At 51.0% G+C, this 16,051-nt stretch overlaps 1 protein-coding gene across 1 annotated transcript in view; it reads left to right on the forward strand.

Annotated features, from left to right (window-relative positions):
- SDHB (succinate dehydrogenase complex iron sulfur subunit B) overlaps nucleotides 1–13,031 on the forward strand; it is a 32,061-nt gene extending 19,030 nt beyond the window's left edge. The window contains exons 3-8 of the mRNA XM_026012013.2: nucleotides 2,097–2,182; nucleotides 4,679–4,815; nucleotides 5,458–5,574; nucleotides 8,627–8,728; nucleotides 10,082–10,204; nucleotides 12,834–13,031. Coding sequence (XP_025867798.2) covers nucleotides 2,097–2,182; nucleotides 4,679–4,815; nucleotides 5,458–5,574; nucleotides 8,627–8,728; nucleotides 10,082–10,204; nucleotides 12,834–12,911 — 643 coding nt within the window. The 3' untranslated portion in view covers nucleotides 12,912–13,031. The remainder of the gene's footprint in view (nucleotides 1–2,096; nucleotides 2,183–4,678; nucleotides 4,816–5,457; nucleotides 5,575–8,626; nucleotides 8,729–10,081; nucleotides 10,205–12,833) is intronic.
- Nucleotides 13,032–16,051: the final 3,020 nt, after the last annotated feature.

A 16,051-nucleotide genomic window follows, 5' to 3' on the forward strand; every position in this document is an offset into this window, starting at 1 on the left:
TGGGGTTCAGAGAGCTTGGGTGGGTGAACCCGTGGAGGTGCAGGGAGAGGATGTGGCCTGTTCCCACTTCCCTTGCCCTGTGCATCTCTTCCATTTGCCTGTTCTACTAAATCACAGTCTAGTAAGTTAACTATTTCTCTGAATTCTGTGAGCCACTCTAGCAATTACCAAACCTAAGAAGGGGATTATGAGAATGTGATTTATAGCCAGTCATCTAAGAGCACAGGTGACAACCCAAACTTGAAGTCTGAGGAGGGTGCGGCAGTCAGTGGGACCTGTGGCATGTGGTGCTGTCTCTGGGTCCATGGTGTTAGATCGGGTTACAATGTAAGACACCTAGCTGGTGTTGAAACTACACATTTGGTGACCAGGAATATTGAGAGTGAGAAGGTGAAAGGTTCACAGCTTTTAAAAACGCTTTAAAAAACATTCCCAAGATATCAAAGAGGCAAAGACCATGGATGTACTGTCTCCAGCAGTAGTCAACTAGAAGGAACAGGCCACGCAGGTGTGGATGTTCGTCTGCTCTCTGGTGCGCCTCCAGCACCCAGAATGGGACCTGGCACAGAGCAGATTTTGAATAAACCGTGAGTGAAGAAAAATCACTGACTTGATGACAAATATTCAGCCACTGCGATTTTCAGAGATCTCAGATAAAACACTGACAATGGTAGTAGTTCTCCCTTCTCAAACTAGGAGAGGTTTTTAAAGGTCTCGGCTCCCAGTGTTAGCAGAGATAGGGCTGGGAGGTATTTGTACATTGCTGAAAGAAGTACAGATAACGCGGTGTGTTAACTAACCTCATGATCATTTCACAACATAAACACTCCAGATTCTGTGCCACACTTTCGTGCTGTACACCTTAAATTTGCACATTGTCAATTATATCTCAGTAAAGCTAGAAAAAAAAAAACTAGATAATGCTAAAGGATATTTGGGGAGGGGGATATGTTTTTAAATGCCATGCATAGAAAAGTACTGAGAGGGGGATCCCTAGGTGGCGCAGCGGTTTGGTGCCTGCCTTTGGCCCGGGGCGCGATCCTGGAGACCCGGGATCGAATCCCATATCGGGCTCCCGGTGCATGGAGCCTGTTTCTCCCTCTGCCTGTGTCTCTGCCTCTCTCTCTCTCTCTGTGTGTGACTATAATAAATAAACAAATAGGGATCCCTGGGTGGCGCAGCGGTTTGGCGCCTGCCTTTGGCCCAGGGCGCGATCCTGGAGACCCGGGATCGAATCCCACATCGGGCTCCCGGTGCATGGAGCCTGCTTCTCCCTCTGCCTGTGTCTCTCTGCCTCTCTCTCTCTCTCTGTGACTATCATAAATAAATAAAAATTAAAAAAATAAATAAATAAAATATAAATATAAATATATATAACTGAGAGGCACAGAGCAGCAGCCAGGAAATAGGTTTGTTGAGTGCTTGTGTACCAGATGCCATGAAAATCGCAGTTTTATTTCATCTTTGTAATAATCCTGTGACATAAATATTAGTTCCATTTTACAGGTCAAGAAAGAGGCTCAGAGAGCAAACAAGTCCATAGAGCTGCACTCTCTGCATGATGATGATCATGGTTAAACTAAATATGTGGCAGACACTCCCCCTTTCATCTTCCCGTGTGTTAATTCACCTGCAGTAGTCCCATGAGATGTAGGTACTGCTCTCTGCTTTGTAGGTGAGGAGCTGAAGCCGGGGTTTGCCGAGAACCTAGGAAGCGTCCAAGCCAGGACTCAGACCAGGCTCCCTGCCACCAGGCCTGCGCTCCAGCTTCCAAGCCAGTGCTACTGCCCTTCCTCCCACCTGCTGCACCCACGCACATGGACACTCACAGCGCTTAGGAGTGGGGGACTGTCTCTACCCCTGTAGCTTTCCTTCTCCTAGAAATGTATATGCAGCGTGACTCCGCAGTGCTTAGAATGTGTAAGGATAACATAAAAATAGAAGTACAGAAAAAAATTCTGAGTGTGCCCTGAGAAAGCCAAATGGGTTAGAAGAGCAGCTGACATATGCAGATGTCTCAGGTCCTATTACAACAAAGGGCAGGAAGATTGAACATCCCGTCAATATGACCGGAGTGTTTTGTTGTTTTTGGTCAGATGTGGTCCTATGGTGTTGGATGCTTTAATCAAGATTAAGAATGAAATTGACTCTACCTTGACCTTCCGAAGATCATGCAGAGAAGGTAAGCATTTCCTTTCTTGTTAGGCTTTAGACACTTAGGCTCTGGTTCCGCGGCCTGCCTGCCACAGCTGAGCTGGTGATCTGCCAGGAGACCAGGTGTTGCACTTCCTTTCCTTGGGTAAATGTGCCTAAAACTCCCAAGTGTAGTACAGGTTCTGTACATTTCTGAGTTTTCTTCCCATCGGGAATCCTATGTCGCCTGGTTCCTGCATCTGGCATGAGCTGCCCACCCCTCAGGCATTAACTCCCATCTGCTAGCAGGACGCAGCCCATCTCTGCACCACTGCTGAGCTCATTCACTGGGGACGGCAGTGGAGTTTCTAGTCGGTGCTTGTGCACATTAACCCTTGTCCAGCAAGGGGGCACAGGTGTACATGTTACGAGTGTACATGTATATAAAGTATCTGCTCAGTAGGAACGTTCTGGGCAGGAACAGTCTCCCACAGTAACAGCTGTTATGCTAGAAAAATGTAATTACTAATGAAAGTCTAACAGTGATACAGTTTTTTAATATAAATTTAAATAAAGTGAGTTGATACTAAGAAAACTCATAAATAGGGCAGCCCCGGTGGCGCAGTGGTTTAGCGCTGCCTTCAGCCCAGGGCGTGATCCTGGAGACCTGGGATTGAGTCCCACATCCGGCTCCCTGCCTGGAGCCTGCTTCTCCCTCTGCCTATGTCTCTGCCTCTCTCTCTCTCTCTCTCTCTCTCTGTTTCTCATGAATAAATAAATAAAATCTTAAAAAAAAAAAAAAAAAAAAGAAAAGAAAAAGAAAACTCATAAATAATCATTTAGCAGTCCTCAGACACGGGAAAAAAATCACAGAGGATTATCACAAGGGCTGACTGGTCCTGACGGCCATAGAGCACAGACAGTGGACCTTAGGCCCAGGGAGGTTAAGGGACTTCCAAAAAAACACATAGGTAGTTGGGGAGCCAGGCATCAGCCAGGGTTGTCAGATTCCAGAACCGCACTCAGGCGGTGTGCTCTGCTGGCCAGGCTCAGAAAACCTGGGGTAAAACCAAAACAGAGTAGGTTGGACCACAACCAGTGATCGAAGCTTCTTCCTAAAATGACCTTCCATAAAAGGAAAAGTCACTATGGATATTGGCCCATTCATTGCTTTTTGTCTTTGTTCGGTACATGTCAAGTATTCCAGCCTTCCTTCTAAGACATCTGCTTTGATTCAGCTAATCATACAGGATGGGATTTAGTGTACCAAATGCTGACAGATATTATGGTAGTTTGGCTGAGCCCTGCTGTTCAGGGAACGCTCTGTGGTAATTAAATACCAACCTTCCCCACGTAAATCCTGGCAACCTAGGAAATATAGATGCTTTTCAGTAACCTTTCCCCGTAAGACTTTGTCAGAGCCAAGAACATATGATGTGGCCCATCTGGACTAAAAAGTATGAGGCAGAGTGATACTAATTGCCACTCCTTTCTCTTCCCTTATTGTTTGTTAAGAGAATTTCCTGGGGAGTCTTTTTCAGAGAAGATACATTGGATTTATTTTTTAAATTGCATACCATTTTTTATAAAAGCATACTTCTGGTTGGATACCAGGCACACACAAATATATTGATAGCATTCAGTCTCCTGGGGAACTTCGCTGTATTTGCTTAAAACAGGGCTCTGTGTTGTCTTACACGCTTACTAAGATTAGCAGGAGAAGAGCACGCGGTCTTACCAAAGTGATAACCCAGTACAGGTTTCACAACTAATCACATTTCTCTGGCCTGATGATCTTCAAGAAAACAGCTTCAGAGAAATGGGTTCAGATTGCATAGTCCTCTTTAAACTCTAAAATATCTAGGAAATTTCCATACACAGCAAATGAGCCCGGGCAAACAAAAGTGTCATCTTCAGGGTTCTTGGTCGGCACCTAACTTTTGCTTGGTTAGCTTTGCTTTGCTTTCACATTAGTTTATTCTTCTCCCTAGAAAGACAGTGCTCGGGCAGTTTGTGTGGGTTTCATGGCCCCCACTGTGCTGCTAGTTTTGATGAAGACAATAGAGTAAGAGTCATATGTGGATAATCCATATCCAGGCCTCAGCCAGAAGATGGCCAAGACTGTTGATTTGCTTTTTGGGTTCTGTCTGTCAGAGTTTGAGTAGTTTGAGTTCAAATAACAGGCTGGGCTGCCTTTTTTTTTTTTTTTTTTTTTTCCTTTTTCTGAAAATGCATGAAGCATGGAGCTAGGGATTGGCGTGGCAACTCTGTGATGCCAACAATGCCCCAGGCCCTTTCTGTCTTCCAGTGCCGTCTGTAGTGTGCAGATTCCAGCCTTAGGGTTGCCTCATGGCTTTTTGGAACTGGTCATTAGATCTCCATCCCAGGCAGGAAGACAGCAGTGGGGCACCTCTGCCATGGGTGTACTCCATGTCAGTGCTGCTCATGATGGTAGGGGAATGAGGGAATGACATTCCAGAAAATGAGTCTGAAGCTGGACTTCCCGAGCCTGGGTACAGAGCGTTGAATGCCTTCTCTGTCTCAGGCATCTGTGGCTCCTGTGCCATGAACATCAACGGAGGCAACACTCTGGCTTGCACCCGCCGGATCGACACCAACCTCAGCAAAGTCTCCAAAATCTACCCTCTGCCGCATATGTATGTGATAAAGGATCTGGTTCCTGTGAGTTTCTGCCTCCCCTCCCATCCCTCCCCCGCCCCCTCTCCCTCCCATACCCTCTCTCTCTCCCCCCCCCCCCCCCCACTCTTCCCCACCCCACCTTTTTTTATTTTCAGGGAGATGGGAAGAGGTGTGTGTGAGGGAGAGATATGTTATCATTCTTTAGGGCAGGCTTTTTTTCCTGAGTTTAATTGAGGAATTTGAATGGTGGAAGATAAACACACCTGGAAGATTCTCCAGCCCCTCATTGGAGAGGATTGTTTGGGACTAACAGGGACTTTAGAGTTGGAACAGTCCCAGAATCAAAAATGTGGCCATAACTACAAAGAATTCATGTGGAAAATAGCAGTGGGGAAGGCAACAGTTGTTACACAGTGTACTTCCACAGTGTCTGCTTCCCCACTCGTGAGCGCCTTCATGGACCAGGCCTCAGGAGTGGGTAGAGGAGAGATTTCCCAGCCACGATGAACACTGACCATTTCTCCTTCTGTCACCTTTGCACGGATCCACGCCAAAGGAAGAGAGTCCAACTTCTGCTGCTATGCGATGGGGAAGTGGGCAGCATCCAAGAAACGGGGTGACTGAGAATGCTAGGGAGTGATAGTAGAATCTGACCCTTCTTTTCTTCTTCTTCCCCTTACTCAGGACTTGAGCAACTTCTATGCTCAGTACAAATCCATTGAACCTTATTTGAAGAAGAAGGATGAATCCCAGGAGGGCAAGCAGCAGTATCTGCAGGCCATAGAAGACCGTGAGAAACTGGTCATTAGTCCCCTTTTACTGTCTTGCTTTGAGGAATTCTGTGCAAAGATGCTTGGGAGAAGTGTGGCTTGCGGGGGGGTGGGGTTGGGGAGTAGCTGCATGGGACAATGCAGACCATTAATGGAGTGTATGCTGGAAAGGAACCGCTAGAGCATCTGTCCAAGGGCTGGACAGCCGTCCTCTCAGGACCAGGGGGTAGTGTGAACCCATAAGGGGCCCTCAAGGGGTCAAGGATCCAGAGCATGTCTGCCCCGCCTAGAAGGGCTCATGATTACCATGTTGCAGGATGTTTGTTTGTTTCAAGAGAAACTTGTATGCAAAAGATCAGGTCTTGCCAAGTAGGCAGCTCCATCGAGTGGCTCTTCAACAGTGGGCACATCAAAGACATGCTGGCCATGGGCGCTGGAGCTTCCATCTCCCTGTTTCATAGCAAAAGAGTTCATGGCAAAACCAGGACCAGAACCTTGCTGTTCTTTCCTAACACCCAGTGTCCCAAGGGTTGCCGGGTGGGACGGTGACGGCCCTGTCACTCTCTTGGCATCCCAGTGTCCGGGCTCTGAAGTCTTCCAGTGAAGGAGTCGTTCTCAAGTTCTCAGTCTCCTGCTCTGGCACTGTTCCCTCCAAGAAGCCTCTGATCTGCACTCGTACTCCCTGCACACTCTGTGTCCATGTGGAGAGGAAGAGGTGGGAAGGGGACCCAATAGAGATGGGTCCCAACAACACATCTGCACAGGACCAAGGACATGTGCCATGTCACGGTCAGCGCATCTCACGTTCCTCCAGTACAGCACTTGTCCAAGGAGCATCACTGACCTGCCACCATGCTAGCAGGCCGGGCGCCCCTCAGGGGCAGCGGCAGTGGCAGCAACGGGATCTTAGTCCTTTCTGGACCCCGAGGCCACAGCACGGGTTATTTATCAGTACATGTTAGGCATGTGGATGAGTAAACACACTTTACCTTTTAGAAGTCTTGGGGAATATTTAGGCCCGCTCCTCTTCCCTGTAAAACTTTTTTTTTTTTTTTTAAGATTTTATTTATTCATGAGAGACACACAGAGAGAGGCAGAGATGTAAGAGGAGAGTCTTCACGTGAGTGCCCAGTGCTCATCGTAGAGTGGTGTAAAGGCAGTGCAGACAGCTTTCTCCCGTGTCAGGAGGAGTTTGTTGTTCTGGCACAAGGCTCGCCCTGCATTCCTCACTCGCAGGGAGTCTGACTGCCCAGGGCCACCGGGCTGGGTTGGAACTGGTCTCTCCGAGCCAACTGGCCCTCCCGCATTCCTCCGTAGGCAAGCCTCCTGGATGCCCTACTCCTAGAGCATGACGGATTACCCTGAGTGTGTATTCTGGAAGTTCAAGGATTACTCAAATACCAAAAATTTGTTAAGCATTTTTCACTTCCTTAAGTTAATATGCTGAGCATAATGTTTTCTCACAATTTTAAAAGCCTTAATGCTCACTGTGGGTAATTGGAAAATCCAGATAACTCTTTTTAAGTAATCTGTGATATTGCAGCACCCAAGGATAATGTCTGTTGTCAGCTACTTTTGCTTTTCTTTTATCTGCTACATTTTTATGTAGCTGGGATCAGAATGCAAATATGCTTTTGTGTCCTGCCTTCTTCACATAGGTTATTGTAAGCATTTTCCTGTGTTCTTGAGCATTCTTCGTAAGCATTCACTTAGACTTTGTTCTCTGCTACTTCAGTTGAATGCACTGTATATTATTTAACCATTCCACTACTGTTGGACAGTGTCACTCCCTGTTACAAAGAAGGCTAGATAAGCATCTTGATCTTTCAAGTTCTAGCCAAAATTTGGAGCTTTTCTTATTACAGGTTTTTCTGTAAGTGAGCTAAAGAATGTGACCATCACGAAGGCTCTTGAGCCTATCCCATATGCTTTCTAGATCAGTGGGGCAGTTTGCATTCCCGCCTGCTCTCTGAACAGAACATGGATTTTGTTGAAGACTCACAGTTACAATCATGACCATCAACTGTGTGTCATCTGTTACAATAAGCTGTCACTTCAGATGTCAATGTGCCCTTCTGTCTTGCTGCTTTTAATCAGTTTCTGTTTTTTGCAAAATCAGGAGGTCCAGTTTGTTAGAACTGGGTGGACAGATTGAGTCAGCGTGGCAGGTTTAAAGAGCAGGCATTCCAGAGTCGGACTGCCTGGGGTCCCGTCCCAGCCCTGGCTGCTTGCCTGTGCGACCCTGGACCAGCCACCTAACCTCTCTAGACTCTAGTAGTCCTCATGCCACAGGATTGTTGTGATCAAATGATGGGAAATGAGTTGAGCGCACGGGGCTCATTGAGGATGGTATCCCCATTGCTGGCCTGGTCTCTCCTCAGCACCAGGGCAGAGGCTTTTTTTTTTTTTTTCCCCAAATTTTTATCTAAATTCTAGGTAGTTGATATACAGTGCAATATTGGCTTCTGGAGTAGAGTTCAATGATGCATCACTTACAACACCCAGTGCTCATCACAAGTACTCTCCTTGATAACCCATCACCCATCTAGCCCATCTTCCACCCACCTCCCTCCATCGACCCTCAGTTCGTTCTCTATTAAGAATCTCTTATGGTTTACTTTCCTCTCCCCACCATTTGTTCATCTGTCTTGTTTCTTAAATTCCACATGGCAGGGCAGTGGCTTTTGTAGACTCCTGGATGCCCCAGCACACAAGTCCTTCCTCATTTTCCTAGAGTACATTCTAAGCGGTGAAGTGTTTGGGTGGGTTGGTTGGGTTTCTAATGGGTTTTTTGGTTTTGTTTTTAGATAACTGAGAGGTTATTGTTTATTAGAAGATAAGTACTTTGTGCTTGGACTTAAGAACTCTGGGTTCTAACCCGACAAACACGTACATTTCAACACCAAGATCTTTTTTATGAATCTGATAAATCTTTGCAAGCCACCCCTAAGATTTTGCCAAGAAAACTCACACACAAGTAGGCGCTCTGTTCACGCACAGATCCTGGACCTCACGTTCAGCCAGCTGAACACATGCCAGTCTCTTCCATCACGTGCTCCTGACTGCCCTTCCCCTCCACACAGGACGGGCTGTACGAGTGTATCCTCTGTGCTTGCTGCAGCACCAGCTGCCCTAGCTACTGGTGGAATGGAGACAAATACCTGGGGCCTGCGGTTCTCATGCAGGTAAGGTGCTCCTTTGCTGCTCTAAGAGAACTTAAAACAGGCATCCAGGGACACCTGCTTGGCTTAGTCTGTTGAGCATCCGATTTAGTTTCGACTCAAGTCATGATCTCCAAGTTGTGAGATCGAGGCCTATGTCAGGCTCCCTGCTCAATGTGGAGTCTGCTTCTCTCCTCTCCCTCCACTCCTTGTTTTCCCTCTCTCTTTCTTTCTCTCCTTCTCAAGTAAATAAATCTTTAAAACAAAACTGAGACATCCAGAAGTCTAAGAGGACAGCGTATTGTTGGAGCCAGGGTCCCAGCAGGCGCCTGTCACAGGGCAGGTGGCTACATTGTCCTCGCTTGGCTTTCAGCAAATCTTCATCTGCAAAGTACCTCACTTCTGTGTGGTGAGGGGTCACCCCGAGGGGTTGTGGCACGCATTTTGGCAAAACTGGCCTTGCAGGTGTTTAAACCTATCCCCTATGCTGCTGGCTCTTGCCGCTTTCCCCAGACCACAGCTGTCAGGTGGCCCCCCATCTCCCTCACGTGGGGATTTTTGAAGTGCAAGCAGGGAATAGAAATTTCATTGAGGGGCAGCTTCCCAGCTCAGGCTGGAACTTGTTTCCAGGCTAATGAAAGCCTGGAGTCCCGGTTTTAGGGGTTAGTTGGCGAGAAGGCAGCACTGCCTCTCAGGCACATCACCACATGTGTAGTTCCCTGCAAAGAAACTGCCTTTGTTCCCAGAAAGCTGTGCTTTTTAAGTTTGTGGTCAGTGCTTTTCACAAGATTCTCAACTCCAAAAAAAACAAGTTCTCATTTCTCATCTTCCCAAAAAAGGGAAGTTATGTGCTGTGTGACCACTTAGCAATATTGATTCCCATCTACATAAAGGATTGGTAATGACACCCCTTCACAGTTGGCACCTGTACCCACGCTGAGTTGGTGAATGGAGCTGCCCACGGGCAGGCAGTTAGCTGCCTTTGGGGTGGACTGACCAATTATGAGTCCATCAGTGGAACCGATATTATCTCTGGACAGATCTCTTAAGTCATCTGTGAAGACAGAGTCATGTCTTACGGGCCCTGCCTTCCCTACTCAGAATCTGGGCAGGAAGCCAGTGAGCACCTTGAAATAATGAGGCGATGCCTAGTCACCGTCATTAAGCACCAGGGTACCAGGTGTGGTTCGCTTTGGGGTGGGGGGCATTGATGGAGAGGAATTACAAAGGAGGGACCTTTCCTTGGAAGATGGCAAGAACTAAAGAGCAGAGACAAGGCCCCTAAGCTGAGGGCCTCCCTTCTGCTCCCCTGGGGCTTTGAGCTGACCGTTGGGTTGCCAGTACGGCTCATCAGCACCCCCCGCCCCGGTTCTGCAGGCCTACCGCTGGATGATCGACTCCAGAGACGACTTCACTGAGGAGCGCCTGGCCAAGCTGCAGGACCCGTTCTCTCTGTACCGCTGCCACACCATCATGAACTGCACAAGGACCTGCCCCAAGGTACGTGGCGCTGGTGGCCCCCAGCCCTGCCTCCCTGCCCCCGAGCTCACGTGTCAGAGGTGGGGAGGCACCAGAGTACCTGTCCCCTTGACGCGATCCTGGGCTCCGGCTGGCACCTAATGCGAGGAACAGACATGCTCAGGCCCCGGAGGAAGGTTTACTTGTAGGGCGCACACGGGCCCAAGGGAGTCCCCGAGCAGGAACCCAAGCTCACCGTGACTCGGTAGGAACTACAGGAGGAAAGGTGGCACAGCCCCGGGTCCCTCTCCGTGTTTTCCCTCGTCTCGGGGCTCCTGCTCACCCCGCTTCCACGCCCTCTCCCGCTTCCCGGGCTCACCCTGACCTCTGCCTGCAGCCAGCTGCCTGTCTTCTCTCAGCACGTCCGTGGCAGCCTGCATCCCGGGTGGACGACCTGCTAGGACTGGCTGCCCCCCTGCTCGGTGCCACCCCACATCCAGCCCGTGGCTCAGGACCTGCTGCCACCTGAGCAGAGACTGGGCAGAGGGCTTCGCTGCAAGGTGCGGCGAGCGAGCAGGCAGGAGGTGGACAAGGGTGACCAGCTGGCAGTCTGAAGAAGGTGGGGGGGGTGCGGCACAGCCGACCTTACACAGGAAACCCAGACTGCTAACTCCCTGCTCTTTGGCCTGGATGCCCGTGTTCTCAGGGGCCCCGTCTCTACCATGGCGCTTCTCCTGGTGTCGGCAATGGGGCCTGGCAGGGGCCCCCGGGCCTCTAACTTGTGGGCAGGTTAGGCACCGATGGGCTCACCACAGCACGGGGAGTGAATAAGCCCAGGTGGCCGAGCCTGTGGGGCTGTGGGCCGGCGGCTCCGGGGGCGGCTGGGCCCCTGTGTTTCTTGGAAACTCCGCATGGGCTTTGGGGGTGCTCAGGGACCTGTGGTAGTGGTGAGGCCCCGCTGGGGGGCAGGGGGCGAGCTGGAGCTGAGCCCTGGGCGGGAAGGGGCTGGGGGCAGTGACTTGCCGAGGTTGCTGTCTGGATGGGACAGGGCCCCCGCTGCCCCCGGTGAGCTGTGCAGATGGGCGCAGACCCGCTAAGTCCTGTGGTAAACGGGGCACAGGCAGGGGTGCGGGTGCAGCGTCAGAGGGCGCCACTGCGGCCCGACCCTGTCTCCTGCCGCCTCCCGTGCAGCTGGTATCCCCGGCCTCTTGGGTGTTCTTCCAGAGACTTCACGCTGCACATTGATGCACACGCGTCCTGTTCTGTCTCCCGCTGCCTTTTCCCCTTAATTTATTTTGGAGGCTATTCCAGATTAGTCTTTTTTTTTTTTTAAGATTTTATTTATTTATTCATGAGAGACACAGAAGGAGAGAGGCAGAGACGCAGGCAGAGGGAGAAGCAGGCTCCCTGCAGGGAGCCCAACGTGGAACTCGATCCCGGGAGCCCAGGATCACGCCCTGGGCCGAAGGCAGGTGCTAAACCACCAAGCCACCCGGGCTGCCCCAGATCAGTCTTTGAAGAGGGTCCTCTCTCCCTTTCTGTCTCTCTGAAAATTTTTTTTTCTTTTTTTCTTTCTTCCCGCACCTGTTTTTTTCCACTATGGAAGTGCCTTTTTTGGCAGTAGGGTTGAATGGACAAAACTTTCTCAGCTGGATGGGACGAGGCAGCCGCAAGTCTAGACGGCACCTGGAGTGAGGGAAAGTGGATGGCGTAGAGGAGACCCACGTGACCTGAGCATCAAGGTCACGGTGTTCCACAGTGGCCGTGGGTCTCCTGTTTTGAGGCTTCCCAGGACAACACCTTGGCCTGGAAAGGCAGGCTAGTTCCCTGGAGCACGCAGTGGCGGGCAGGAGGCCGTGGCGGTCCTCCTGTGGGGACTGCAGGGCACACAGCACAGCACAGGCCCTGGGGAGTCGGGTGTGGGCAGGGGGTGCAGGGCCAGATGGCTGAGCCAGCCTGATCTCGAGCAGAGCCAGGCGCTTGGCACCAGTGAGACAGTTGCAGAAAATGCCACCCCCTGTTTACTTAGTCTCTGCACGCCTGCTGACAGGAGGTTTGCACGCAAACTCAGGACCCTTGAAGGGTAGGGCCGCTAACCCTTGCCCAGTCCTCCCTTTCCTGCGCACGGTCTTCACCACCTATCCTCCGGCCTCTTTCCCACACACTTCAGTGCCAGGGTCGGAGTCGTCCTGCTAACACGGGTGACTCTCTTCCAACCTCAGACGAGTCCTTGTCTCACTTTGCCAGGTCTTCACTTGTCTCCCTGCTCGTAAGAGGTTGGCACTCCCGGGGTTCAATTAGGGCACCTCCTGCAGACCCTACAGACTACTAATGGCACTTGGGAGGGTCCCCCTGGGGAAGGTCGCTCCCGGGACCCGAGAGGGCTCCTGGGTGCCCATGCAAGGGTCTGCAGGCCACGGCTGGTTGAGCCCCCAGCCGTGGCCCGTGGAAGAGCTGCCTGCTCCTGGGGGTGTGTGCATTTTGCACACATGGCCCTGGGGCCGAGGTGGGTGGGGGGCACTGCAGGCGGACGCGGGGAGCCCTGAGTTTCCAAGGATGTCATTTGCCTCCACCTCACTTTGACCCTATTCCCGCTGCAGGGTTCACCCAAGACCCTGGGTTCTTCGTTCAGTTCACTTACCAGTGGTTTCTATTCTCTTCTTTACCCAAGGGGCTAAATCCAGGCAAAGCTATTGCTGAAATCAAGAAAATGATGGCCACCTATAAGGGGAAGAAAGCGTCAGTGTGACACTGAGCGTGAAGTAGCCGGCTCGGCTGGACACACTTTACATCCAACTTGAGTCCCTTCAGAGGCCTTGATTTTCCATGAGCACAGCATGTATAATAAACATTTTAAGAAATAAATAAATGTTATTCTACTTTATTAACAAAAAAGCAAGCCCGTCCCTTTTACTTGCTGAAGAGAAATGTGCAGGTGCCAGAAGGAAGAGTCCGCCAGGGCTCCCGAACCGAGCCCTTGTGTGGCTTCCTTCTCCCCCTAGCCTCTCTGTCGGGGGGGGTGTGACTGTGCCCCCTCTCACTCGTGGCCGAGGAAGCACCCAGCCCTTCCCCTGCAAGCTCACTGAGTGTTAGCTCTTGTCATCAGGCAGCCTCCCGGTTCCTCCAGCGCTCAGGATTAGCATGACGTGAAGCCCTGTCTCGCTAAGTCACTGTATCTCCTTGAGGCGAGGTTAGGCGCCTCCAGCACAGCAAGGACCAGGTCCCCTGTGACCTCGAGTTCCACGGCGGACCTCGAGGGGCCGCTCCCGGCAAGGGAGGCAAGCGCAGACTCCCAGCGCCACAGCCCCGGCTTTACCACCAAGGCAGCAGCGCTCACCGAAAAGCCAGATGGCAAAAGTGCATCAGATCAGATGTGGGAGGCCCTGCAGACCCCATGTCGCACACGCCCTCCTCCCACCACCCCCCCATTAACTGTTCTGTTTCCTTCCAGACCTTGATGTCATGACACATGGGCATACAGAAAGCTTTCCTTTCAGAAATAAAATTTTAAAAATATATGTTTATGTATTCATGAGAGACACAGGCAGAGGCAGAAGCAGGCTCCATGCAGGGACCCTGACGGACTCAATCCCAGGTCTCCAGGATCACACTCCGAGCTGAAGGCGGTGCTAAACCGCTGAGCCACCCGGGGCTGCCCATAAATAAAATATTTTAAAAAACAAAAACGGGGTGTGATACAGGGCACCTGGGTGGCTCAGTTAAGCATCTGACTTGATTTCAGCTCAGGTCACGATCTCTGGGCCATGGGATCAAGCCCTCTGTCAGGCTCTGCCCTGAGCCGGGAGTGTACTGAAGATTCTGGCTCCCTCTCCCTCTGCCCCTCCTGTGTCCGCCCACCCACCCGCTCCAACCCCACCGCAAGACGGTCTTGCTCTCGCTCTCTCTTGCTCTCTCGCTTTCTAAAATAAAGATTTTTTTAAAGTAATTACACCCAACATGGGGCTCATACCCACAACCCTGAGATCAAGAGTCGCGTGTCCTACCAAATGAGCCAGCCAGGCGCCCCAGAACCTTCTTTTTAAGGCTGAAGAATGCTCCATTGTGGGTAGACACTTGGGTGCCTTCCATATTTTTTACTATTGTGACTAAGAGCAGCCTTCTATTTTTACCCAATATATAAGGGTCTCTCTTTTTTTTAAGATTTTATTTATTTATTCATGAAAGACAGAGGCACAGGCAGAGGGAGAAGCAGGCTCCATGCAGGGAGCCCAATGCAGGACTCGATCCCAGGACCCCCGGATCACACCCTGAGCCGAAGGAAGGCAGACGCTCCACCACTGAGCCACCCGGACGTCCCTATAAGGGCTTCTTTGATGCTAATAAAGATCTACCTGTGTGTGTGGTTTATATTCCGCCTCTAACCACTGGGTAAGGGCCCGTGGTTCAGGTGCACGGCGACTGCCCTGCTGCTCTGCCCATCCGGGAGGGCGGACCCTCCTTTCACCCGGGAACGCTCCCAGGCTGCTCTTCCACCCACTGCGGTGAGATCACCCAGGAAACAAGGGCCTCTTGCATCATGAGGCAAGTGGCTGAGAAAAATGCCTGACTCACCCAGGATGAACCCTAACGAGCATTTCTGGCTTTGTAAAGGGACACCTCAAAAGCACTCGTCTCCACCATTATGAGAGGGGAGGCCGCTGGGGGTAAAGATGAGCAAGATTTGTTCCCTCCCACCTGGGAGCCAAGTCACCAAATTAAAAAGGAACAGGGACGCCTGGGTGGCTCAGCGGTGGAGCGTCTGCCTCCAACCCAGGGCGTGACCCCGGAGTCCTGGGATCGAGTCCTGCGTCAGGTTCCCTGCATGGAGCCTGCTTCTCCCTCTGCCTGTCATCTCCTCTTTCTCTGTGTCTCTCACGAATAAATAAAATCTTTAAAAAATTTTTGAAAACAATGAATTATTAGAAATTAGAACAGGATCTTCACCCTGCGGGGTCGCCATCCCCAATTCTCCACCCCCCCACCAGCTGTAAGACCACAGGGTACCCCGGCCCGCCCTCAGGCGGCGGAGCCCAAGTTGGGGAGCGAGAACGGAGAGCGCAGGCCGCCGCTTCCACGGCCGCTCGCCCCCCATCCGCTTCCGTCAGCCCCGGGAAGGGCACGGTCCTTGGGTTCACGGATGACTGGACTTTGCCCTCCTGCCTAGATCTGTAGAGGCAGGATTTCTCACGAATAAGGCAATGGCTCGGGGAGACCAGCTCTGCACCCCCTGCTCGGGGAGGAGGCAGGGTCCCGGGAGCTGCCCCGAAATCTGCCTGTGCACCTGTCAGATCTGTGTCTGCCGGCCACATGGGAACACGTGATCCCCCCGTAGTCGCATTTACTGCCCACGTCATCTTTCCCTGAGCTGCAGGCAAATGTCCCATTTCAACAGTCCCAAAGGCTTTCCAAATAACTTCAGACCTGAGCAGAGAAAGACGGTATTTTGTCCTTGATGCCACTTCTGTGCCCAGATCGTGTGCAGACAACGGGCCTTCTTCATCCACAAAGGTCGTAACTGGAATTCCTCGAGTCTCCCTAAGACAGGACCCAGCCATGCCTTCTTCCCTGGTCTTTGGGCAACTTGAATCTCTGTGCCTCTGTTTTCCGATCTATAAAATGGGAATTAACGGCATTCACCCCTCAGAATTGTGGCTCGAGTCCAAATGAGAAATATGTGAGTTCTTACCCCCCAGAAAAAGTAAATATGTGAGGTGACAGATGTGTGAACTCAGGGAAGAGAATCCTTTATACTTAAAAAAAAAAAAAAAACCTAAAAATTGTTTGTTTTTAATTTTGGTTTAAAGATTTTATTTATTTTTTCATGAGAGACACAGAGAGAGGCAGAGACACAGGCAGAGGGAGAAGCAGGTGCCCTGCAGGGAGCCCAAT

The sequence above is a fragment of the Vulpes vulpes genome, chromosome 2 (genome assembly GCF_048418805.1).
Source record: "Vulpes vulpes isolate BD-2025 chromosome 2, VulVul3, whole genome shotgun sequence".
NCBI lineage: Eukaryota > Metazoa > Chordata > Mammalia > Carnivora > Canidae > Vulpes > Vulpes vulpes.